The 26,282-nt window shown below is 34.2% G+C and overlaps 1 protein-coding gene across 1 annotated transcript in view; it reads right to left on the bottom strand.

The window, feature by feature from the left end:
- Nucleotides 1-26,282, bottom strand: part of LOC308310986 (plexin-C1-like) — a 78,539-nt gene that overhangs the window by 27,737 nt on the left and 24,520 nt on the right. The window contains exons 20-24 of the mRNA XM_080757479.1: nt 23,594-23,695; nt 23,137-23,240; nt 22,998-23,039; nt 21,599-21,723; nt 20,594-20,654 (exon numbers count right to left, since the gene is read on the bottom strand). Of these exons, the coding sequence (XP_080613605.1) occupies nt 20,594-20,654; nt 21,599-21,723; nt 22,998-23,039; nt 23,137-23,240; nt 23,594-23,695 (434 nt within the window). The remainder of the gene's footprint in view (nt 1-20,593; nt 20,655-21,598; nt 21,724-22,997; nt 23,040-23,136; nt 23,241-23,593; nt 23,696-26,282) is intronic.

Below are 26,282 nucleotides of genomic sequence, written 5' to 3'. Positions count from 1 at the left end.
TTTTGGGAGGCAAATTATTTTGGCAAATTATTTTGGGAGGCAAATTATTTTGGCAAATTATTTTGGCAAATTATTTTGGGAGGCAAATTATTTTGGGAGGCAAATTATTTTGGGAGGCATATTATTTTGGGAGGCAAATTATTTTGGGAGGCAAATTATTTTGGCAAATTATTTTGGGAGGCAAATTATTTTTGGAGGCAAATTATTTTGGCAAATTATTTTGGGAGGCAAATTATTTTGGCAAATTATTTTGGGAGGCAAATTATTTTGGGAGGCAAATTATTTTGGGAGGCAAATTATTTTGGGAGGCAAATTATTTTGGGAGGCAAATTATTTTGGCAGGCAAATTATTTTGGGAGGAAATTTATTTTGGCAAAGTTAACATGTTACTGGGCTGCTCCATCAGAGCCCTGAGGAGGTTCTCCATCACCTGTTAGAGTTAACATGTTAGTCTAGTTTTTATTTGTTGACGAAATTGTCAATATATTTAGTCTTAGTCATCGTAGCTTCGTTTTCGTTTAGTTTCCATGTAGTTTTCGTCAGTGAAAAAAGGTAGTATTTATTTTTAGTCGAAGAAAACAACTCATGAAAAACAGCTTCTAACCATTATTTGACACTTTGGTTGTTGAGAAACAGCTCCTAAAACATTATTTTACACTTTTGGTTGTTGAGAAACAGCTCCTAAAACATTATTTGACACTTTTGGTTGTTGAAAAACAGCTTCTAACCATTATTTGACACTTTGGTTGTTGAGAAACAGCTCCTAAAACATTATTTTACACTTTTGGTTGTTGAGAAACAGCTCCTAAAACATTATTTGACACTTTTGGTTGTTGAAAAACAGCTTCTAACCATTATTTGACACTTTGGTTGTTGAGAAACAGCTCCTAAAACATTATTTTACACTTTTGGTTGTTGAGAAACAGCTCCTAAAACATTATTTGACACTTTTGGTTGTTGAAAAACAGCTTCTAACCATTATTTGACACTTTGGTTGTTGAGAAACAGCTCCTAAAACATTATTTTACACTTTTGGTTGTTGAGAAACAGCTCCTAAAACATTATTTGACACTTTTGGTTGTTGAAAAACAGCTTCTAACCATTATTTGACACTTTGGTTGTTGAGAAACAGCTCCTAAAACATTATTTGACACTTTTGGTTGTTGAGAAACAGCTCATAAAACATTATTTGACACTTTTGGTTGTTGAAAAACAGCTTCTAACCATTATTTGACACTTTGGTTGTTGAGAAACAGCTCCTAAAACATTATTTTACACTTTTGGTTGTTGAGAAACAGCTCCTAAAACATTATTTGACACTTTTGGTTGTTGAAAAACAGCTTCTAACCATTATTTGACACTTTGGTTGTTGAGAACCAGCTCCTAAATTATTTTGTGAGGCAAATTATTTTGTGAGGCAAATTATTTTGGGAGGCAAATTATTTTGGGAGGCAAATTATTTTGGGAGGCAAAATATTTTGGGAGGCAAATTATTTTGGGAGGCAAATTATTTTGGCAAATTATTTTGGGAGGCAAATTATTTTGGCAAATTATTTTGGGAGGCAAATTATTTTGGCAAATTATTTTGGGAGGCAAATTATTTTGGCAAATTATTTTGGGAGGCAAATTATTTTGGGAGGCAAATTATTTTGGGAGGCAAATTATTTTGGCAAATTATTTTGGCAAATTATTTTGGCAAATTATTTTGGCAAATTATTTTGGCAAATTATTTTGGGAGGCAAATTATTTTGGCAAATTATTTTGGGAGGCAAATTATTTTGGGAGGCAAATTATTTTGGCAGGCAAATTATTTTGGCAGGCAAATTATTTTGGGAGGCAAATTATTTTGGGAGGCAAATTATTTTGGGAGGCAAATTATTTTGGCAAAATATTTTGGGAGGCAAATTATTTTGGGAGGCAAATTATTTTGGGAGGCAAATTATTTTGGCAAATTATTTTGGGAGGCAAATTATTTTGGCAAATTATTTTGGGAGGCAAATTATTTTGGCAAATTATTTTGCAAATTATTTTGGGAGGCAAATTATTTTGGGAGGCAAATTATTTTGGGAGGCAAATTATTTTGGCAAATTATTTTGGGAGGCAAATTATTTTGGCAAATTATTTTGGCAAATTATTTTGGGAGGCAAATTATTTTGGGAGGCAAATTATTTTGGGAGGCATATTATTTTGGGAGGCAAATTATTTTGGGAGGCAAATTATTTTGGCAAATTATTTTGGGAGGCAAATTATTTTTGGAGGCAAATTATTTTGGCAAATTATTTTGGGAGGCAAATTATTTTGGCAAATTATTTTGGCAAATTATTTTGGCAAATTATTTTGGGAGGCAAATTATTTTGGGAGGCAAATTATTTTGGGAGGCAAATTATTTTGGCAGGCAAATTATTTTGGGAGGAAAATTATTTTGGCAAAGTTAACATGTTACTGGGCTGCTCCATCAGAGCCCTGAGGAGGTTCTCCATCACCTGTTAGAGTTAACATGTTAGTCTAGTTTTTATTTGTTGACGAAATTGTCAATATATTTAGTCTTAGTCATCGTAGCTTCGTTTTCGTTTAGTTTCCATGTAGTTTTCGTCAGTGAAAAAAGGTAGTATTTATTTTTAGTCGAAGAAAACAACTCATGAAAAACAGCTTCTAACCATTATTTGACACTTTGGTTGTTGAGAAACAGCTCCTAAAACATTATTTTACACTTTTGGTTGTTGAGAAACAGCTCCTAAAACATTATTTGACACTTTTGGTTGTTGAAAAACAGCTTCTAACCATTATTTGACACTTTGGTTGTTGAGAAACAGCTCCTAAAACATTATTTTACACTTTTGGTTGTTGAGAAACAGCTCCTAAAACATTATTTGACACTTTTGGTTGTTGAAAAACAGCTTCTAACCATTATTTGACACTTTGGTTGTTGAGAAACAGCTCCTAAAACATTATTTTACACTTTTGGTTGTTGAGAAACAGCTCCTAAAACATTATTTGACACTTTTGGTTGTTGAAAAACAGCTTCTAACCATTATTTGACACTTTGGTTGTTGAGAAACAGCTCCTAAAACATTATTTTACACTTTTGGTTGTTGAGAAACAGCTCCTAAAACATTATTTGACACTTTTGGTTGTTGAAAAACAGCTTCTAACCATTATTTGACACTTTGGTTGTTGAGAAACAGCTCCTAAAACATTATTTGACACTTTTGGTTGTTGAGAAACAGCTCATAAAACATTATTTGACACTTTTGGTTGTTGAAAAACAGCTTCTAACCATTATTTGACACTTTGGTTGTTGAGAAACAGCTCCTAAAACATTATTTTACACTTTTGGTTGTTGAGAAACAGCTCCTAAAACATTATTTGACACTTTTGGTTGTTGAAAAACAGCTTCTAACCATTATTTGACACTTTGGTTGTTGAGAACCAGCTCCTAAATTATTTTGTGAGGCAAATTATTTTGTGAGGCAAATTATTTTGGGAGGCAAATTATTTTGGGAGGCAAATTATTTTGGGAGGCAAAATATTTTGGGAGGCAAATTATTTTGGGAGGCAAATTATTTTGGCAAATTATTTTGGGAGGCAAATTATTTTGGCAAATTATTTTGGGAGGCAAATTATTTTGGCAAATTATTTTGGGAGGCAAATTATTTTGGCAAATTATTTTGGGAGGCAAATTATTTTGGCAAATTATTTTGGGAGGCAAATTATTTTGGGAGGCAAATTATTTTGGGAGGCAAATTATTTTGGCAAATTATTTTGGCAAATTATTTTGGCAAATTATTTTGGCAAATTATTTTGGGAGGCAAATTATTTTGGCAAATTATTTTGGGAGGCAAATTATTTTGGGAGGCAAATTATTTTGGGAGGCAAATTATTTTGGCAGGCAAATTATTTTGGCAGGCAAATTATTTTGGGAGGCAAATTATTTTGGGAGGCAAATTATTTTGGGAGGCAAATTATTTTGGGAGGCAAATTATTTTGGGAGGCAAATTATTTTGGGAGGCAAATTATTTTGGCAAATTATTTTGGGAGGCAAATTATTTTGGGAGGCAAATTATTTTGGCAAATTATTTTGGGAGGCAAATTATTTTGGCAAATTATTTTGGCAAATTATTTTGGGAGGCAAATTATTTTGGGAGGCAAATTATTTTGGGAGGCATATTATTTTGGGAGGCAAATTATTTTGGGAGGCAAATTATTTTGGCAAATTATTTTGGGAGGCAAATTATTTTGGCAAATTATTTTGGGAGGCAAATTATTTTTGGAGGCAAATTATTATGGCAAATTATTTTGGGAGGCAAATTATTTTGGGAGGCAAATTATTTTGGCAAATTATTTTGGGAGGCAAATTATTTTGGCAAATTATTTTGGGAGGCATAACCATTATTTGACACTTTGGTTGTTGAGAAACAGCTCCTAAAACATTATTTTACACTTTTGGTTGTTGAGAAACAGCTCCTAAAACATTATTTGACACTTTTGGTTGTTGAAAAACAGCTTCTAACCATTATTTGACACTTTGGTTGTTGAGAAACAGCTCCTAAAACATTATTTTACACTTTTGGTTGTTGAGAAACAGCTCCTAAAACATTATTTGACACTTTTGGTTGTTGAAAAACAGCTTCTAACCATTATTTGACACTTTGGTTGTTGAGAAACAGCTCCTAAAACATTATTTTACACTTTTGGTTGTTGAGAAACAGCTCCTAAAACATTATTTGACACTTTTGGTTGTTGAAAAACAGCTTCTAACCATTATTTGACACTTTGGTTGTTGAGAAACAGCTCCTAAAACATTATTTTACACTTTTGGTTGTTGAGAAACAGCTCCTAAAACATTATTTGACACTTTTGGTTGTTGAAAAACAGCTTCTAACCATTATTTGACACTTTGGTTGTTGAGAAACAGCTCCTAAAACATTATTTGACACTTTTGGTTGTTGAGAAACAGCTCATAAAACATTATTTGACACTTTTGGTTGTTGAAAAACAGCTTCTAACCATTATTTGACACTTTGGTTGTTGAGAAACAGCTCCTAAAACATTATTTTACACTTTTGGTTGTTGAGAAACAGCTCCTAAAACATTATTTGACACTTTTGGTTGTTGAAAAACAGCTTCTAACCATTATTTGACACTTTGGTTGTTGAGAACCAGCTCCTAAATTATTTTGTGAGGCAAATTATTTTGTGAGGCAAATTATTTTGGGAGGCAAATTATTTTGGGAGGCAAATTATTTTGGGAGGCAAAATATTTTGGGAGGCAAATTATTTTGGGAGGCAAATTATTTTGGCAAATTATTTTGGGAGGCAAATTATTTTGGCAAATTATTTTGGGAGGCAAATTATTTTGGCAAATTATTTTGGGAGGCAAATTATTTTGGCAAATTATTTTGGGAGGCAAATTATTTTGGGAGGCAAATTATTTTGGGAGGCAAATTATTTTGGCAAATTATTTTGGCAAATTATTTTGGCAAATTATTTTGGGAGGCAAATTATTTTGGCAAATTATTTTGGGAGGCAAATTATTTTGGGAGGCAAATTATTTTGGGAGGCAAATTATTTTGGCAGGCAAATTATTTTGGCAGGCAAATTATTTTGGGAGGCAAATTATTTTGGGAGGCAAATTATTTTGGGAGGCAAATTATTTTGGGAGGCAAATTATTTTGGGAGGCAAATTATTTTGGCAAATTATTTTGGGAGGCAAATTATTTTGGGAGGCAAATTATTTTGGCAAATTATTTTGGGAGGCAAATTATTTTGGCAAATTATTTTGGCAAATTATTTTGGGAGGCAAATTATTTTGGGAGGCAAATTATTTTGGGAGGCATATTATTTTGGGAGGCAAATTATTTTGGGAGGCAAATTATTTTGGCAAATTATTTTGGGAGGCAAATTATTTTGGCAAATTATTTTGGGAGGCAAATTATTTTTGGAGGCAAATTATTATGGCAAATTATTTTGGGAGGCAAATTATTTTGGGAGGCAAATTATTTTGGCAAATTATTTTGGGAGGCAAATTATTTTGGCAAATTATTTTGGGAGGCAAATTATTTTGGGAGGCAAATTATTTTGGGAGGCAAATTATTTTGGCAAATTATTTTGGGAGGCAAATTATTTTGGGAGGCAAATTATTTTGGGAGGCAAATTATTTTGGCAAATTATTTTGGCAAATTATTTTGGCAAATTATTTTGGCAAATTATTTTGGGAGGCAAATTATTTTGGCAAATTATTTTGGGAGGCAAATTATTTTGGGAGGCAAATTATTTTGGGAGGCAAATTATTTTGGCAAAATATTTTGGGAGGCAAATTATTTTGGCAAATTATTTTGGGAGGCAAATTATTTTGGCAAATTATTTTGGGAGGCAAATTATTTTGGGAGGCAAATTATTTTGGCAAATTATTTTGGCAAATTATTTTGGCAAATTATTTTGGGAGGCAAATTATTTTGGGAGGCAAATTATTTTGGGAGGCAAATTATTTTGGGAGGCAAATTATTTTGGGAGGCAAATTATTTTGGCAAATTATTTTGGGAGGCAAATTATTTTGGGAGGCAAATTATTTTGGGAGGCAAATTATTTTGGCAAATTATTTTGGGAGGCAAATTATTTTGGGAGGCAAATTATTTTGGGAGGCAAATTATTTTGGCAAAATATTTTGGGAGGCAAATTATTTTGGGAGGCAAATTATTTTGGCAAATTATTTTGGGAGGCAAATTATTTTGGCAAATTATTTTGGCAAATTATTTTGGCAAATTATTTTGGGAGGCAAATTATTTTGGGAGGCAAATTATTTTGGGAGGCATATTATTTTGGGAGGCAAATTATTTTGGGAGGCAAATTATTTTGGCAAATTATTTTGGGAGGCAAATTATTTTGGCAAATTATTTTTGGAGGCAAATTATTTTGGCAAATTATTTTGGGAGGCAAATTATTTTGGCAAATTATTTTGGCAAATTATTTTGGGAGGCAAATTATTTTGGGAGGCAAATTATTTTGGGAGGCAAATTATTTTGGGAGGCAAATTATTTTGGCAGGCAAATTATTTTGGGAGGAAAATTATTTTGGCAAAGTTAACATGTTACTGGGCTGCTCCATCAGAGCCCTGAGGAGGTTCTCCATCACCTGTTAGAGTTAACATGTTAGTCTAGTTTTTATTTGTTGACGAAATTGTCAATATATTTAGTCTTAGTCATCGTAGCTTCGTTTTCGTTTAGTTTCCATGTAGTTTTCGTCAGTGAAAAAAGGTAGTATTTATTTTTAGTCGAAGAAAACAACTCATGAAAAACAGCTTCTAACCATTATTTGACACTTTGGTTGTTGAGAAACAGCTCCTAAAACATTATTTTACACTTTTGGTTGTTGAGAAACAGCTCCTAAAACATTATTTGACACTTTTGGTTGTTGAAAAACAGCTTCTAACCATTATTTGACACTTTGGTTGTTGAGAAACAGCTCCTAAAACATTATTTTACACTTTTGGTTGTTGAGAAACAGCTCCTAAAACATTATTTGACACTTTTGGTTGTTGAAAAACAGCTTCTAACCATTATTTGACACTTTGGTTGTTGAGAAACAGCTCCTAAAACATTATTTTACACTTTTGGTTGTTGAGAAACAGCTCCTAAAACATTATTTGACACTTTTGGTTGTTGAAAAACAGCTTCTAACCATTATTTGACACTTTGGTTGTTGAGAAACAGCTCCTAAAACATTATTTTACACTTTTGGTTGTTGAGAAACAGCTCCTAAAACATTATTTGACACTTTTGGTTGTTGAAAAACAGCTTCTAACCATTATTTGACACTTTGGTTGTTGAGAAACAGCTCCTAAAACATTATTTTACACTTTTGGTTGTTGAGAAACAGCTCCTAAAACATTATTTGACACTTTTGGTTGTTGAAAAACAGCTTCTAACCATTATTTGACACTTTGGTTGTTGAGAAACAGCTCCTAAAACATTATTTTACACTTTTGGTTGTTGAGAAACAGCTCCTAAAACATTATTTGACACTTTTGGTTGTTGAAAAACAGCTTCTAACCATTATTTGACACTTTGGTTGTTGAGAAACAGCTCCTAAAACATTATTTTACACTTTTGGTTGTTGAGAAACAGCTCCTAAAACATTATTTGACACTTTTGGTTGTTGAAAAACAGCTTCTAACCATTATTTGACACTTTGGTTGTTGAGAAACAGCTCCTAAAACATTATTTTACACTTTTGGTTGTTGAGAAACAGCTCCTAAAACATTATTTGACACTTTTGGTTGTTGAAAAACAGCTTCTAACCATTATTTGACACTTTGGTTGTTGAGAAACAGCTCCTAAAACATTATTTTACACTTTTGGTTGTTGAGAAACAGCTCCTAAAACATTATTTGACACTTTTGGTTGTTGAAAAACAGCTTCTAACCATTATTTGACACTTTGGTTGTTGAGAAACAGCTCCTAAAACATTATTTGACACTTTTGGTTGTTGAGAAACAGCTCATAAAACATTATTTGACACTTTTGGTTGTTGAAAAACAGCTTCTAACCATTATTTGACACTTTGGTTGTTGAGAAACAGCTCCTAAAACATTATTTTACACTTTTGGTTGTTGAGAAACAGCTCCTAAAACATTATTTGACACTTTTGGTTGTTGAAAAACAGCTTCTAACCATTATTTGACACTTTGGTTGTTGAGAACCAGCTCCTAAATTATTTTGTGAGGCAAATTATTTTGTGAGGCAAATTATTTTGGGAGGCAAATTATTTTGGGAGGCAAATTATTTTGGGAGGCAAAATATTTTGGGAGGCAAATTATTTTGGGAGGCAAATTATTTTGGCAAATTATTTTGGGAGGCAAATTATTTTGGCAAATTATTTTGGGAGGCAAATTATTTTGGCAAATTATTTTGGGAGGCAAATTATTTTGGCAAATTATTTTGGGAGGCAAATTATTTTGGGAGGCAAATTATTTTGGGAGGCAAATTATTTTGGCAAATTATTTTGGCAAATTATTTTGGCAAATTATTTTGGGAGGCAAATTATTTTGGCAAATTATTTTGGGAGGCAAATTATTTTGGGAGGCAAATTATTTTGGGAGGCAAATTATTTTGGCAGGCAAATTATTTTGGCAGGCAAATTATTTTGGGAGGCAAATTATTTTGGGAGGCAAATTATTTTGGGAGGCAAATTATTTTGGGAGGCAAATTATTTTGGGAGGCAAATTATTTTGGGAGGCAAATTATTTTGGCAAATTATTTTGGGAGGCAAATTATTTTGGCAAATTATTTTGGGAGGCAAATTATTTTGGGAGGCAAATTATTTTGGGAGGCAAATTATTTTGGCAAATTATTTTGGGAGGCAAATTATTTTGGGAGGCAAATTATTTTGGGAGGCAAATTATTTTGGCAAATTATTTTGGCAAATTATTTTGGCAAATTATTTTGGCAAATTATTTTGGCAAATTATTTTGGGAGGCAAATTATTTTGGCAAATTATTTTGGGAGGCAAATTATTTTGGGAGGCAAATTATTTTGGGAGGCAAATTATTTTGGCAAAATATTTTGGGAGGCAAATTATTTTGGCAAATTATTTTGGGAGGCAAATTATTTTGGCAAATTATTTTGGGAGGCAAATTATTTTGGGAGGCAAATTATTTTGGCAAATTATTTTGGCAAATTATTTTGGCAAATTATTTTGGGAGGCAAATTATTTTGGGAGGCAAATTATTTTGGGAGGCAAATTATTTTGGGAGGCAAATTATTTTGGGAGGCAAATTATTTTGGGAGGCAAATTATTTTGGCAAATTATTTTGGGAGGCAAATTATTTTGGGAGGCAAATTATTTTGGCAAATTATTTTGGGAGGCAAATTATTTTGGCAAATTATTTTGGGAGGCAAATTATTTTGGGAGGCAAATTATTTTGGGAGGCAAATTATTTTGGCAAATTATTTTGGGAGGCAAATTATTTTGGGAGGCAAATTATTTTGGCAAATTATTTTGGGAGGCAAATTATTTTGGCAAATTATTTTGGGAGGCAAATTATTTTGGGAGGCAAATTATTTTGGCAAATTATTTTGGCAAATTATTTTGGCAAATTATTTTGGCAAATTATTTTGGGAGGCAAATTATTTTGGGAGGCAAATTATTTTGGCAGATTATTTTGGGAGGCAAATTATTTTGGGAGGCAAATTATTTTGGCAAATTATTTTGGCAGGCAAATTATTTTGGGAGGCAAATTATTTTGGGAGGCAAATTATTTTGGGAGGCAAATTATTTTGGCAAATTATTTTGGGAGGCAAATTATTTTGGCAAATTATTTTGGGAGGCAAATTATTTTGGCAAATTATTTTGGGAGGCAAATTATTTTGGGAGGCAAATTATTTTGGGAGGCAAATTATTTTGGCAAATTATTTTCGCAGGCAAATTATTTTGGGAGGCAAATTATTTTGGGAGGCAAATTATTTTGGCAAATTATTTTGGGAGGCAAATTATTTTGGTTGTTGAGAAACAGCTCCTAAAACATTATTTGACACTTTTGGTTGTTGAGAAACAGCTCCTAAAACATTATTTGACACTTTTGGTTGTTGAAAAACAGCTTCTAACCATTATTTGACACTTTGGTTGTCTAGAAACAGCTCCTAAAACATTATTTTACACTTTTGGTTGTTGAGAAACAGCTCCTAAAACATTATTTGACACTTTTGGTTGTTGAAAAACAGCTTCTAACCATTGTTTGACACTTTGGTTGTTGAGAAACAGCTCCTAAAACATTATTTGACACTTTTGGTTGTTGAAAAACAGCTTCTAACCATTATTTGACACTTTGGTTGTTGAGAAACAGCTCCTAAAACATTATTTGACACTTTTGGTTGTTGAGAAACAGCTCCTAAAACATTATTTGACACTTTTGGTTGTTGAAAAACAGCTTCTAACCATTATTTGACACTTTGGTTGTTGAGAAACAGCTCCTAAAACATTATTTGACACTTTTGGTTGTTGAGAAACAGCTCCTAAAACATTATTTGACACTTTTGGTTGTTGAAAAACAGCTTCTAACCATTATTTGACACTTTGGTTGTTGAGAAACAGCTCCTAAAACATTATTTTACACTTTTGGTTGTTGAGAAACAGCTCCTAAAACATTATTTGACACTTTTGGTTGTTGAAAAACAGCTTCTAACCATTATTTGACACTTTGGTTGTTGAGAAACAGCTCCTAAAACATTATTTTACACTTTTGGTTGTTGAGAAACAGCTCCTAAAACATTATTTGACACTTTTGGTTGTTGAAAAACAGCTTCTAACCATTATTTGACACTTTGGTTGTCTAGAAACAGCTCCTAAAACATTATTTTACACTTTTGGTTGTTGAAAAACAGCTTCTAACCATTATTTGACACTTTGGTTGTTGAGAAACAGCTCCTAAAACATTATTTTACACTTTTGGTTGTTGAGAAACAGCTCCTAAAACATTATTTGACACTTTTGGTTGTTGAAAAACAGCTTCTAACCATTATTTGACACTTTGGTTGTTGAGAAACAGCTCCTAAAACATTATTTGACACTTTTGGTTGTTGAGAAACAGCTCATAAAACATTATTTGACACTTTTGGTTGTTGAAAAACAGCTTCTAACCATTATTTGACACTTTGGTTGTTGAGAAACAGCTCCTAAAACATTATTTTACACTTTTGGTTGTTGAGAAACAGCTCCTAAAACATTATTTGACACTTTTGGTTGTTGAAAAACAGCTTCTAACCATTATTTGACACTTTGGTTGTTGAGAACCAGCTCCTAAATTATTTTGTGAGGCAAATTATTTTGGGAGGCAAATTATTTTGGGAGGCAAATTATTTTGGGAGGCAAATTATTTTGGCAAATTATTTTGGCAAATTATTTTGGGAGGCAAATTATTTTGGCAAATTATTTTGGGAGGCAAATTATTTTGGGAGGCAAATTATTTTGGGAGGCAAATTATTTTGGGAGGCAAATTATTTTGGCAAATTATTTTGGGAGGCAAATTATTTTGTGAGGCAAATTATTTTGGGAGGCAAATTATTTTGGGAGGCAAATTATTTTGGGAGGCAAATTATTTTGGCAAAATATTTTGGGAGGCAAATTATTTTGGGAGGCAAATTATTTTGGGAGGCAAATTATTTTGGCAAATTATTTTGGGAGGCAAATTATTTTGGCAAATTATTTTGGGAGGCAAATTATTTTGGCAAATTATTTTGCAAATTATTTTGGGAGGCAAATTATTTTGGCAAATTATTTTGGCAAATTATTTTGGGAGGCAAATTATTTTGGGAGGCAAATTATTTTGGGAGGCAAATTATTTTGGCAAATTATTTTGGCAGGCAAATTATTTTGGGAGGCAAATTATTTTGGGAGGCAAATTATTTTGGCAAATTATTTTGGCAAATTATTTTGGGAGGCAAATTATTTTGGGAGGCAAATTATTTTGGGAGGCAAATTATTTTGGGAGGCAAATTATTTTGGGAGGCAAATTATTTTGGCAAATTATTTTGGGAGGCAAATTATTTTGGGAGGCAAATTATTTTGGGAGGCAAATTATTTTGGCAAATTATTTTGGGAGGCAAATTATTTTGGGAGGCAAATTATTTTGGGAGGCAAATTATTTTGGCAAAATATTTTGGGAGGCAAATTATTTTGGGAGGCAAATTATTTTGGCAAATTATTTTGGGAGGCAAATTATTTTGGCAAATTATTTTGGCAAATTATTTTGGCAAATTATTTTGGGAGGCAAATTATTTTGGGAGGCAAATTATTTTGGGAGGCATATTATTTTGGGAGGCAAATTATTTTGGGAGGCAAATTATTTTGGCAAATTATTTTGGGAGGCAAATTATTTTGGCAAATTATTTTTGGAGGCAAATTATTTTGGCAAATTATTTTGGGAGGCAAATTATTTTGGCAAATTATTTTGGCAAATTATTTTGGGAGGCAAATTATTTTGGGAGGCAAATTATTTTGGGAGGCAAATTATTTTGGGAGGCAAATTATTTTGGCAGGCAAATTATTTTGGGAGGAAAATTATTTTGGCAAAGTTAACATGTTACTGGGCTGCTCCATCAGAGCCCTGAGGAGGTTCTCCATCACCTGTTAGAGTTAACATGTTAGTCTAGTTTTTATTTGTTGACGAAATTGTCAATATATTTAGTCTTAGTCATCGTAGCTTCGTTTTCGTTTAGTTTCCATGTAGTTTTCGTCAGTGAAAAAAGGTAGTATTTATTTTTAGTCGAAGAAAACAACTCATGAAAAACAGCTTCTAACCATTATTTGACACTTTGGTTGTTGAGAAACAGCTCCTAAAACATTATTTTACACTTTTGGTTGTTGAGAAACAGCTCCTAAAACATTATTTGACACTTTTGGTTGTTGAAAAACAGCTTCTAACCATTATTTGACACTTTGGTTGTTGAGAAACAGCTCCTAAAACATTATTTTACACTTTTGGTTGTTGAGAAACAGCTCCTAAAACATTATTTGACACTTTTGGTTGTTGAAAAACAGCTTCTAACCATTATTTGACACTTTGGTTGTTGAGAAACAGCTCCTAAAACATTATTTTACACTTTTGGTTGTTGAGAAACAGCTCCTAAAACATTATTTGACACTTTTGGTTGTTGAAAAACAGCTTCTAACCATTATTTGACACTTTGGTTGTTGAGAAACAGCTCCTAAAACATTATTTTACACTTTTGGTTGTTGAGAAACAGCTCCTAAAACATTATTTGACACTTTTGGTTGTTGAAAAACAGCTTCTAACCATTATTTGACACTTTGGTTGTTGAGAAACAGCTCCTAAAACATTATTTGACACTTTTGGTTGTTGAGAAACAGCTCATAAAACATTATTTGACACTTTTGGTTGTTGAAAAACAGCTTCTAACCATTATTTGACACTTTGGTTGTTGAGAAACAGCTCCTAAAACATTATTTTACACTTTTGGTTGTTGAGAAACAGCTCCTAAAACATTATTTGACACTTTTGGTTGTTGAAAAACAGCTTCTAACCATTATTTGACACTTTGGTTGTTGAGAACCAGCTCCTAAATTATTTTGTGAGGCAAATTATTTTGTGAGGCAAATTATTTTGGGAGGCAAATTATTTTGGGAGGCAAATTATTTTGGGAGGCAAAATATTTTGGGAGGCAAATTATTTTGGGAGGCAAATTATTTTGGCAAATTATTTTGGGAGGCAAATTATTTTGGCAAATTATTTTGGGAGGCAAATTATTTTGGCAAATTATTTTGGGAGGCAAATTATTTTGGCAAATTATTTTGGGAGGCAAATTATTTTGGCAAATTATTTTGGGAGGCAAATTATTTTGGGAGGCAAATTATTTTGGGAGGCAAATTATTTTGGGAGGCAAATTATTTTGGCAAATTATTTTGGCAAATTATTTTGGCAAATTATTTTGGCAAATTATTTTGGGAGGCAAATTATTTTGGCAAATTATTTTGGGAGGCAAATTATTTTGGGAGGCAAATTATTTTGGCAGGCAAATTATTTTGGGAGGCAAATTATTTTGGGAGGCAAATTATTTTGGGAGGCAAATTATTTTGGGAGGCAAATTATTTTGGGAGGCAAATTATTTTGGCAAAATATTTTGGGAGGCAAATTATTTTGGCAAATTATTTTGGCAAATTATTTTGGGAGGCAAATTATTTTGGCAAATTATTTTGGGAGGCAAATTATTTTGGCAAATTATTTTGCAAATTATTTTGGGAGGCAAATTATTTTGGCAAATTATTTTGGGAGGCAAATTATTTTGGGAGGCAAATTATTTTGGGAGGCAAATTATTTTGGCAAATTATTTTGGGAGGCAAATTATTTTGGCAAATTATTTTGGGAGGCAAATTATTTTGGGAGGCAAATTATTTTGGGAGGCAAATTATTTTGGGAGGCAAATTATTTTGGCAAATTATTTTGGGAGGCAAATTATTTTGGCAAATTATTTTGGGAGGCAAATTATTTTGGGAGGCAAATTATTTTGGGAGGCAAATTATTTTGGCAAATTATTTTGGGAGGCAAATTATTTTGGCAAATTATTTTTGGAGGCAAATTATTTTGGCAAATTATTTTGGGAGGCAAATTATTTTGGGAGGCAAATTATTTTGGGAGGCATATTATTTTGGGAGGCAAATTATTTTGGGAGGCAAATTATTTTGGCAAATTATTTTGGGAGGCAAATTATTTTGGCAAATTATTTTTGGAGGCAAATTATTTTGGGAGGCAAATTATTTTGGCAAATTATTTTGGGAGGCAAATTATTTTGGGAGGCAAATTATTTTGGGAGGCAAATTATTTTGGCAAATTATTTTGGGAGGAAAATTATTTTGGCAAATTATTTTGGCAAATTATTTTGGGAGGCAAATTATTTTGGGAGGCAAATTATTTTGGGAGGCAAATTATTTTGGGAGGCAAATTATTTTGGCAGGCAAATTATTTTGGGAGGAAAATTATTTTGGCAAAGTTAACATGTTACTGGGCTGCTCCATCAGAGCCCTGAGGAGGTTCTCCATCACCTGTTAGAGTTAACATGTTAGTCTAGTTTTTATTTGTTGACGAAATTGTCAATATATTTAGTCTTAGTCATCGTAGCTTCGTTTTCGTTTAGTTTCCATGTAGTTTTCGTCAGTGAAAAAAGGTAGTATTTATTTTTAGTCGAAGAAAACAACTCATGAAAAACAGCTTCTAACCATTATTTGACACTTTGGTTGTTGAGAAACAGCTCCTAAAACATTATTTTACACTTTTGGTTGTTGAGAAACAGCTCCTAAAACATTATTTGACACTTTTGGTTGTTGAAAAACAGCTTCTAACCATTATTTGACACTTTGGTTGTTGAGAAACAGCTCCTAAAACATTATTTTACACTTTTGGTTGTTGAGAAACAGCTCCTAAAACATTATTTGACACTTTTGGTTGTTGAAAAACAGCTTCTAACCATTATTTGACACTTTGGTTGTTGAGAAACAGCTCCTAAAACATTATTTTACACTTTTGGTTGTTGAGAAACAGCTCCTAAAACATTATTTGACACTTTTGGTTGTTGAAAAACAGCTTCTAACCATTATTTGACACTTTGGTTGTTGAGAAACAGCTCCTAAAACATTATTTTACACTTTTGGTTGTTGAGAAACAGCTCCTAAAACATTATTTGACACTTTTGGTTGTTGAAAAACAGCTTCTAACCATTATTTGACACTTTGGTTGTTGAGAAACAGCTCCTAAAACATTATTTGACACTTTTGGTTGTTGAGAAACAGCTCATAAAACATTATTTGACACTTTTGGTTGTTGAAAAACAGCTTCTAACCATTATTTGACACTTTGGTTGTTGAGAAACAGCTCCTAAAACATTATTTTACACTTTTGGTTGTTGAGAAACAGCTCCTAAAACATTATTTGACACTTTTGGTTGTTGAAAAACAGCTTCTAACCATTATTTGACACTTTGGTTGTTGAGAACCAGCTCCTAAATTATTTTGTGAGGCAAATTATTTTGTGAGGCAAATTATTTTGGGAGGCAAATTATTTTGGGAGGCAAATTATTTTGGGAGGCAAAATATTTTGGGAGGCAAATTATTTTGGGAGGCAAATTATTTTGGCAAATTATTTTGGGAGGCAAATTATTTTGGCAAATTATTTTGGGAGGCAAATTATTTTGGGAGGCAAATTATTTTGGGAGGCAAATTATTTTGGGAGGCAAATTATTTTGGGAGGCAAATTATTTTGGGAGGCAAATTATTTTGGGAGGCAAATTATTTTGGCAAATTATTTTGGCAAATTATTTTGGCAAATTATTTTGGGAGGCAAATTATTTTGGCAAATTATTTTGGGAGGCAAATTATTTTGGGAGGCAAATTATTTTGGCAGGCAAATTATTTTGGGAGGCAAATTATTTTGGGAGGCAAATTATTTTGGGAGGCAAATTATTTTGGGAGGCAAATTATTTTGGGAGGCAAATTATTTTGGGAGGCAAATTATTTTGGGAGGCAAATTATTTTGGCAAAATATTTTGGGAGGCAAATTATTTTGGCAAATTATTTTGGCAAATTATTTTGGGAGGCAAATTATTTTGGCAAATTATTTTGGGAGGCAAATTATTTTGGCAAATTATTTTGGGAGGCAAATTATTTTGGCAAATTATTTTGCAAATTATTTTGGGAGGCAAATTATTTTGGCAAATTATTTTGGGAGGCAAATTATTTTGGGAGGCAAATTATTTTGGCAAATTATTTTGGGAGGCAAATTATTTTGGCAAATTATTTTGGGAGGCAAATTATTTTGGGAGGCAAATTATTTTGGGAGGCAAATTATTTTGGGAGGCAAATTATTTTGGCAAATTATTTTGGGAGGCAAATTATTTTGGCAAATTATTTTGGGAGGCAAATTATTTTGGGAGGCAAATTATTTTGGGAGGCAAATTATTTTGGCAAATTATTTTGGGAGGCAAATTATTTTGGCAAATTATTTTTGGAGGCAAATTATTTTGGCAAATTATTTTGGGAGGCAAATTATTTTGGGAGGCAAATTATTTTGGGAGGCATATTATTTTGGGAGGCAAATTATTTTGGGAGGCAAATTATTTTGGCAAATTATTTTGGGAGGCAAATTATTTTGGCAAATTATTTTTGGAGGCAAATTATTTTGGGAGGCAAATTATTTTGGCAAATTATTTTGGCAAATTATTTTGGGAGGCAAATTATTTTGGGAGGCAAATTATTTTGGGAGGCAAATTATTTTGGCAAATTATTTTGGGAGGAAAATTATTTTGGCAAAGTTAACATGTTACTGGGCTGCTCCATCAGAGCCCTGAGGAGGTTCTCCATCACCTGTTAGAGTTAACATGTTAGTCTAGTTTTTATTTGTTGACGAAATTGTCAATATATTTAGTCTTAGTCATCGTAGCTTCGTTTTCGTTTAGTTTCCATGTAGTTTTCGTCAGTGAAAAAAGGTAGTATTTATTTTTAGTCGAAGAAAACAACTCATGAAAAACAGCTTCTAACCATTATTTGACACTTTGGTTGTTGAGAAACAGCTCCTAAAACATTCTTTTACACTTTTGGTTGTTGAGAAACAGCTCCTAAAAACATTATTTGACACTTTTGGTTGTTGAAAAACAGCTTCTAACCATTATTTGACACTTTGGTTGTTGAGAAACAGCTCCTAAAACATTATTTTACACTTTTGGTTGTTGAGAAACAGCTCCTAAAACATTATTTGACACTTTTGGTTGTTGAAAAACAGCTTCTAACCATTATTTGACACTTTGGTTGTTGAGAAACAGCTCCTAAAACATTATTTTACACTTTTGGTTGTTGAGAAACAGCTCCTAAAACATTATTTGACACTTTTGGTTGTTGAAAAACAGCTTCTAACCATTATTTGACACTTTGGTTGTTGAGAAACAGCTCCTAAAACATTATTTTACACTTTTGGTTGTTGAGAAACAGCTCCTAAAACATTATTTGACACTTTTGGTTGTTGAAAAACAGCTTCTAACCATTATTTGACACTTTGGTTGTTGAGAAACAGCTCCTAAAACATTATTTGACACTTTTGGTTGTTGAGAAACAGCTCATAAAACATTATTTGACACTTTTGGTTGTTGAAAAACAGCTTCTAACCATTATTTGACACTTTGGTTGTTGAGAAACAGCTCCTAAAACATTATTTTACACTTTTGGTTGTTGAGAAACAGCTCCTAAAACATTATTTGACACTTTTGGTTGTTGAAAAACAGCTTCTAACCATTATTTGACACTTTGGTTGTTGAGAACCAGCTCCTAAATTATTTTGGGAGGCAAATTATTTTGGGAGGCAAATTATTTTGGGAGGCAAATTATTTTGGGAGGCAAATTATTTTGGGAGGCAAATTATTTTGGCAAATTATTTTGGGAGGCAAATTATTTTGGCAAATTATTTTGGGAGGCAAATTATTTTGGCAAATTATTTTGGGAGGCAAATTATTTTGGCAAATTATTTTGGGAGGCAAATTATTTTGGCAAATTATTTTGGGAGGCAAATTATTTTGGCAAATTATTTTGGGAGGCAAATTATTTTGGGAGGCAAATTATTTTGGGAGGCAAATTATTTTGGGAGGCAAATTATTTTGGGAGGCAAATTATTTTGGGAGGCAAATTATTTTGGCAAATTATTTTGGCAAATTATTTTGGGAGGCAAATTATTTTGGCAAATTATTTTGGGAGGCAAATTATTTTGGGAGGCAAATTATTTTGGCAGGCAAATTATTTTGGGAGGCAAATTATTTTGGCAAATTATTTTGGGAGGCAAATTATTTTGGGAGGCAAATTATTTTGGGAGGCAAATTATTTTGGGAGGCAAATTATTTTGGGAGGCAAATTATTTTGGGAGGCAAATTATTTTGGGAGGCAAATTATTTTGGGAGGCAAATTATTTTGGCAAATTATTTTGGCAAATTATTTTGGGAGGCAAATTATTTTGGCAAATTATTTTGGGAGGCAAATTATTTTGCAAATTATTTTGGGAGGCAAATTATTTTGGCAAATTATTTTGGGAGGCAAATTATTTTGGGAGGCAAATTATTTTGGGAGGCAAATTATTTTGGGAGGCAAATTATTTTGGGAGGCAAATTATTTTGGGAGGCAAATTATTTTGGGAGGCAAATTATTTTGGCAAATTATTTTGGGAGGCAAATTATTTTGGCAAATTATTTTGGGAGGCAAATTATTTTGGGAGGCAAATTATTTTGGGAGGCAAATTATTTTGGGAGGCAAATTATTTTGGGAGGCAAATTATTTTGGCAAATTATTTTGGGAGGCAAATTATTTTGGCAAATTATTTTGGGAGGCAAATTATTTTGGGAGGCAAATTATTTTGGGAGGCAAATTATTTTGGCAAAATATTTTGGGAGGCAAATTATTTTGGGAGGCAAATTATTTTGGCAAATTATTTTGGGAGGCAAATTATTTTGGGAGGCAAATTATTTTGGCAAATTATTTTGGCAAATTATTTTGGCAAATTATTTTGGCAAATTATTTTGGCAAATTATTTTGGGAGGCAAATTATTTTGGGAGGCAAATTATTTTGGGAGGCATATTATTTTGGGAGGCAAATTATTTTGGGAGGCAAATTATTTTGGCAAATTATTTTGGGAGGCAAATTATTTTGGCAAATTATTTTTGGAGGCAAATTATTTTGGCAAATTATTTTGGGAGGCAAATTATTTTGGGAGGCAAATTATTTTGGCAAATTATTTTGGCAAATTATTTTGGGAGGCAAATTATTTTGGGAGGCAAATTATTTTGGGAGGCAAATTATTTTGGCAAATTATTTTGGGAGGCAAATTATTTTGGCAAAGTTAACATGTTACTGGGCTGCTCCATCAGAGCCCTGAGGAGGTTCTCCATCACCTGTTAGAGTTAACATGTTAGTCTAGTTTTTATTTGTTGACGAAATTGTCAATATATTTAGTCTTAGTCATCGTAGCTTCGTTTTCGTTTAGTTTCCATGTAGTTTTCGTCAGTGAAAAAAGGTAGTATTTATTTTTAGTCGAAGAAAACAACTCATAATGTCTCACCTGCGTGAGGTAGACCAGGTCTCCGTGTAGAGCCACTGTCAGCAGAGAGGCCACGGTACACCTGAGGAGACATTGACCAATCATATGAGGAGACGGAACAACATTAACCAATCAGCAGAGAGGCCACGGTACACCTGAGGAGACATTGACCAATCACATGAGGAGACGGCACAACATTAACCAATCAGCAGAGAGGCCACGGTACAACTGAGGAGACATTGACCAATCACATGAGGAGACGGCACAACATTAACCAATCAGCAGAGAGGCCACAATGGTGAGGAGACCACACACATTAAACCTAGCATCACAGATTAAGGTCCTTGAGGGTGTTCCAGGGGTTCCCCAGCTAAATGATAGTTAGGAACCAAATGGACCCTTATGGGTCTGTAACTCAGAGAGTAAGTAGCCTTGTCGAGCCATGAGGCCCATAGGGGCAGGAGCCTGTCTCCTGTTTCTGTAGCGTGAGGCAGCTTGATGTACAAGTACACCCCCTGGACATGACGCTAATATGTCGCTAACTCAGAGTGTGCACAAATGGTTTGTACACTCTCAGAGTTAAATTAACTTTGATTTTACAATATAAATTGGGTGTCTCAGAGATAGAAATGCCATTAAATGGCACTCGGTGCCGCACTACGCGGCTTGTAGATCTGCTATTTTTTTTAAATTGCGAAAATGTGTCACAAATCATTGAACATATTTTCTTTCAGAGCGAACGTTTTGAACTCAAATCTTTGCTTCCCTGAAACAACATATTTTCAGATGGGGGTCTGCCTGTCGTCAAATACACATAATTCTGGGCTTCCTTGACATGAAAATGGTTGAGCACCACTGACACAGAAACATGAGGTTTTTTCAGGAAACCTTTAGGATTTAGAAGACTTAGAGGTGTCCTCTCAGGCCGTGGGACATTTAGAAGACTTAGAGGTGTCCTCTCAGGCCGTGGGACATTTAGAAGACTTAGAGGTGTCCTCTCAGGCCGTGGGACACGACAGCACTGACTTGTCTTTGATGGTGAAGGTCTTCTGCTCCTCCAGGGCGTGGACCATGGACGTCAGGAACAGCTGGTCCTGGATCAGTTTGGACAGGGCCTGGCAGCACGCCTCTGGCTGCACCTTCACCGCATCCTGATGACCATATAAGGACATATAGGGTTCGTTTAGGAAATTCAGGTTGTTTTTGGTGCTTGTCCAGTGTGTGTGAGTGTGTGTGTGTGTGTGTGTGTGTGTGTGTCAGTGTTGATTTCGTCGACTAAAACTAAGACGAAAAATGTTCGTCGACTAACTTTTTCCACTGACGAAAACGAAATGGAAACTAAATGGATCCAGTATAAGCTCACAACCCGGCGCATCGCGATGCGTTGTGAGCTTGTAGATTGGCTATTTTCAGCAAGTGTAAAAACAGTCATTACGATCATAATTATAGTTATAGAGGGCAAGTATTGTATTGTACCGGTATGTATGTATGTATGTATTTGGTTAAAATGGGTGGGGTTTAAAAAAGGCAAGAGCTTGCTCTGGTGCACTGGCCTAAAAGTGGGTCCTTAAAAACTGCTAAAACTTCTGAAATGTATGTATGTGTAGGTATACTGATGTATGTATGTGTGTAGTATTTAAAAGGGGGGCTTTTTTGTAAAAAGCCCAGCCCACAATACCTTCATATATTTAAAACTAATCCAAAATAGGGTTACCAGTGAAGGGCAAAATGCCTATTCACTGGGGACTATGCAAGGCAGAGGCGTCCACCCCCCTGAGTCCAAGTTAAGCTAGACCGCATGTATGTGTATGTATGTATGTATGTCATTCTTATGAGACAGGGATCCTTTTAATACAATTTAACTGAATTATACCTAGTATTATACCTATATCTTTCATGTCCCATGATTGCATTCTGTTCAACGCAGACACAAGATTTGACTGAGAGCATTTTTTCTCCCCAAAAATGTGTTAATAGCCCAGGCAGACTCTTCACGTACTAATAAGTGTCAGAGCTGAAATTGACATGTAAACATGAAATAAATGCAAACATGTAGCTAGGCGTAATGTTAGAGTCCACAGAAGACATGTAAATATGAAATAAATGCTTAAACATGTAGCTAGGTGTAATGTTAGAGTCCACAGAAGACATGTAAATAAGAAATAAATGCTTAAACATGTAGCTAGGTGAAATGTTAGAGTCCACAGAAGTGAACCTTTCAAGCCTGTTTTCTCAACTCGCTGTTTCTCTGCAAGACATTACTCTATAAGCCATATCTCCAAAACTGGTGGGTCAAACTGAACAACCAATATGTCAATTTGAAGCTATGATTCCCTGCTTTCACATGACATGAAACGAAAAAAACGAAAATTAAAAAAAAAATTCAATGGCAGTCCCTCAGTCAAATTTGGTCACAGATAATTACCTGGCCAATGTCTTTGATATAAGATGTCACCAACGTTCCGCCCTGGAAGGAATTGAAAAGTTGGTTAAAAAAAAAAGAAAAAAAAGAATGTACCTCAAAGAACCCATTTATCATTTATCAGACTTCAATCTAGACGCACCTCAGGGAAGAAGATTCTGGAGGCGAAATGCTTGTAGTCCAGGAAGGGAATCGTTCCCACGTTTTCTATCAGGGCCGACTTTTCTGTCTGCAGATCCACGAAACCTGAGGACCGGGAAGTAGTTATGTTTACAATGTGTGTGCGCTCGCGTGCATGCGTGTGTGTGCGTGTGCGTGTGTGTGTGTGTGTGTGTGTGTGTGTGTAAGCAGATCTTCAAGCTCACAATGTGAGCTTGTAGATCTGCTATTTTCAATAGATTTTGTACAAAAAGATATGGGACATGCTGCAATATGAGTACTTCTACTTTTAGTACTTCAAGTACATTTTGATGCCGATACCTTTGTACTTTTACTCAAGTACATTTTCAATTCCATACTTTTGCTTGTAATGAAGTAGTTCTAAAATGCAGTATTGGTACTTTTACTTACTAAAACAACACTGGTGTGTTTTAACCGACCTTGTCTGATGTCGTTCCGGATGTCCAGCTCCAGGTCTTCGATGCGTTTGTTCATCTGAGCTGTGAGTTTCTGCTGCTGGCTGCGATGCAGGACCACCACAGCTACACAACAACACACAACACACCATTAAGACCACAGCTACACAACAACACACAACAAACCATTAACACCACAGCTACACAACAACACACAACACACCATTAAGACCAGGGGCCTATTTCACGAAACTTGGATTAGAGATTAAGCCGGGCTTTAACACATATCCTGGCTTAATATATCCTGGATCAGTGCTTAACCGGTTTCATGAAAGCTGGTTGATCTTGCCAGATTAACTTAACCAGTTAACCTGGATATGTTGAGGCTTGTTACGGTTTCATGAAAGTGATGCTACATAAGTTACCATGGAAACTTATGCTTTGGACTTAGCCTGCTCCGGACCAGGCTAACAGCCAGGTTTAACCTAATCCTGATGTCTTTACTGTTCATTAAGCAGTCAAACTGATCACAAACCAATGATGTTTTCCAGATTTATTCAATTATTATGGGTTTATGTTGCCTTATTTGTATCGGTCTGCATTAAAGGACTAATTTAAGCACTATATAAAATCAAATAACCAAAATATATAGGCTGCACAACATCATGACAGCTTGTGAGCTTGTAGATCAGCTGCTTTTGGTGAATGTTCCCCATGAATAGGTTTGCTGTCGTGCAAGTGCACGGTTAAGAAGAATTATTATATTATATATATTATTATTTTTTTGTAAAAGTGAAAACCACTAAATATTACCATTACTCATTGTTTTACAACATATTACCATTATAACGTTTCACCCATAGTCCTACATACTTACACCTAGAAACCCCATTCAAACCTATTTAGGTTCATCCTACGGTGGACATGTGTGCCTGAAAAGGAATCTTTGAAATGTTTCATAGTTTTAGAAATATAGTGCTTTCAAATTTGAGACATTTATATGCAGATAGTGGCACTTAAAAAAATCACTTTCACCTAGAAACTCCATTCACACTTTGTAAAATTCAGCTTACTGTGGAGACACATGCTGGAACTTTTTACTTTGAAATGTTTTGTAGTTTCTGAGTTATTTAACTTAAACGCCCAATGTATTCTCAATGGCAATAGCACAAATTTTGGCCTCACCAGTCTGGCCCCTGTCTGGACAACAACCCCCTTCCCCAAAGGTAGCTCCCTCAGAGGAGGGAGTTATGGCCAAATATCACAATGCGACAATATCATTATGCTTACAATATTAAGAATTCTGTTTTAAGTTAATAGTAGTGGTAAAATGTAAACAATATTTTTGGGGTAGTTAATCATTCAGTCTATCCACTATTGAGAGTATGTTCTCTCTTTAATTACAGCAGCAGTATTTATTTTAGAAGCTTAAGTCCTTGTATCAGTAAGTCTTGAATAGATTAGTAAAGATAATGAGATATACAGAAGGGGGCTGTAATGCAACTATTAAGGATGCAAACTGCCTTAATACCCCATGAAGAAGAAGGATCAGTAAATCTTTGATCCACAGAAGGGGTCTAGAGACAACAAGCCAGACTGTCTATTAAGCCAGGCTTGCTGATCCCGGCTCGCCAAATCCGCCAATTCTGAGCCTCGCTTGGCTTTAGTGGAACGGAATAAACCAGGCTGTAAAGATCAGGATTTTAAAAGCCTGGCTTTGGCCTATATCCTGGATTAGTTAATCCAAGATTCGTGAAATAGGCCCCAGGAACACCACAGCTACACAACAACACACAACACACCATTAAGACCATTAACACCACAGCTACACAACAACACACAACACACCATTAAGACCACAGCTACACAACACAACACACCATTAACAACACCACAGCTACACAACAACACACAACAAACACACAACAAACCATTAACAACACCACAGCTACACAACAACACACAACACACCATTAAGACCACAGCTACACAACAACACACAACACACCATTAAGACCACAGCTACACAACAACACACCATTAACAACACCACAGCTACACAACAACACACCATTAACAACACCACAGCTACACAACAACACACAACACACCATTAACACCACAGCTACACAACAACACACAACACACCATTAACAACACCACAGCTACACAACAACACACAACAAACACACAACAAACCATTAACACCACAGCTACACAACAACACACAACACAACATTAACAACACCACAGCTACACAACAACACACAACAAACACACAACAAACCATTAACACCACAGCTACACAACAACACACAACACAACATTAACAACACCACAGCTACACAACAACACACAACAAACACACAACACACCATTAAGACCACAGCTACACAACAACACACAACAAACCATTAACACCACAGCTACACAACAACACACAACACACCATTAAGACCAGGAACACCACAGCTACACAACAACACACAACACACCATTAAGACCACAGCTACACAACACAACACACCATTAACAACACCACAGCTACACAACAACACACAACAAACACACAACAAACCATTAACAACACCACAGCTACACAACAACACACAACACACCATTAAGACCACAGCTACACAACAACACACAACACACCATTAAGACCACAGCTACACAACAACACACCATTAACAACACCACAGCTACACAACAA

This window comes from Protomyctophum bolini (genome assembly GCF_963924005.1).
Source record: "Protomyctophum bolini genome assembly, chromosome: 23".
NCBI lineage: Eukaryota > Metazoa > Chordata > Actinopteri > Myctophiformes > Myctophidae > Protomyctophum > Protomyctophum bolini.
Note: the sequence above shows the minus strand (reverse complement) of the source record. Positions and strands in the feature narration are given on the sequence as shown.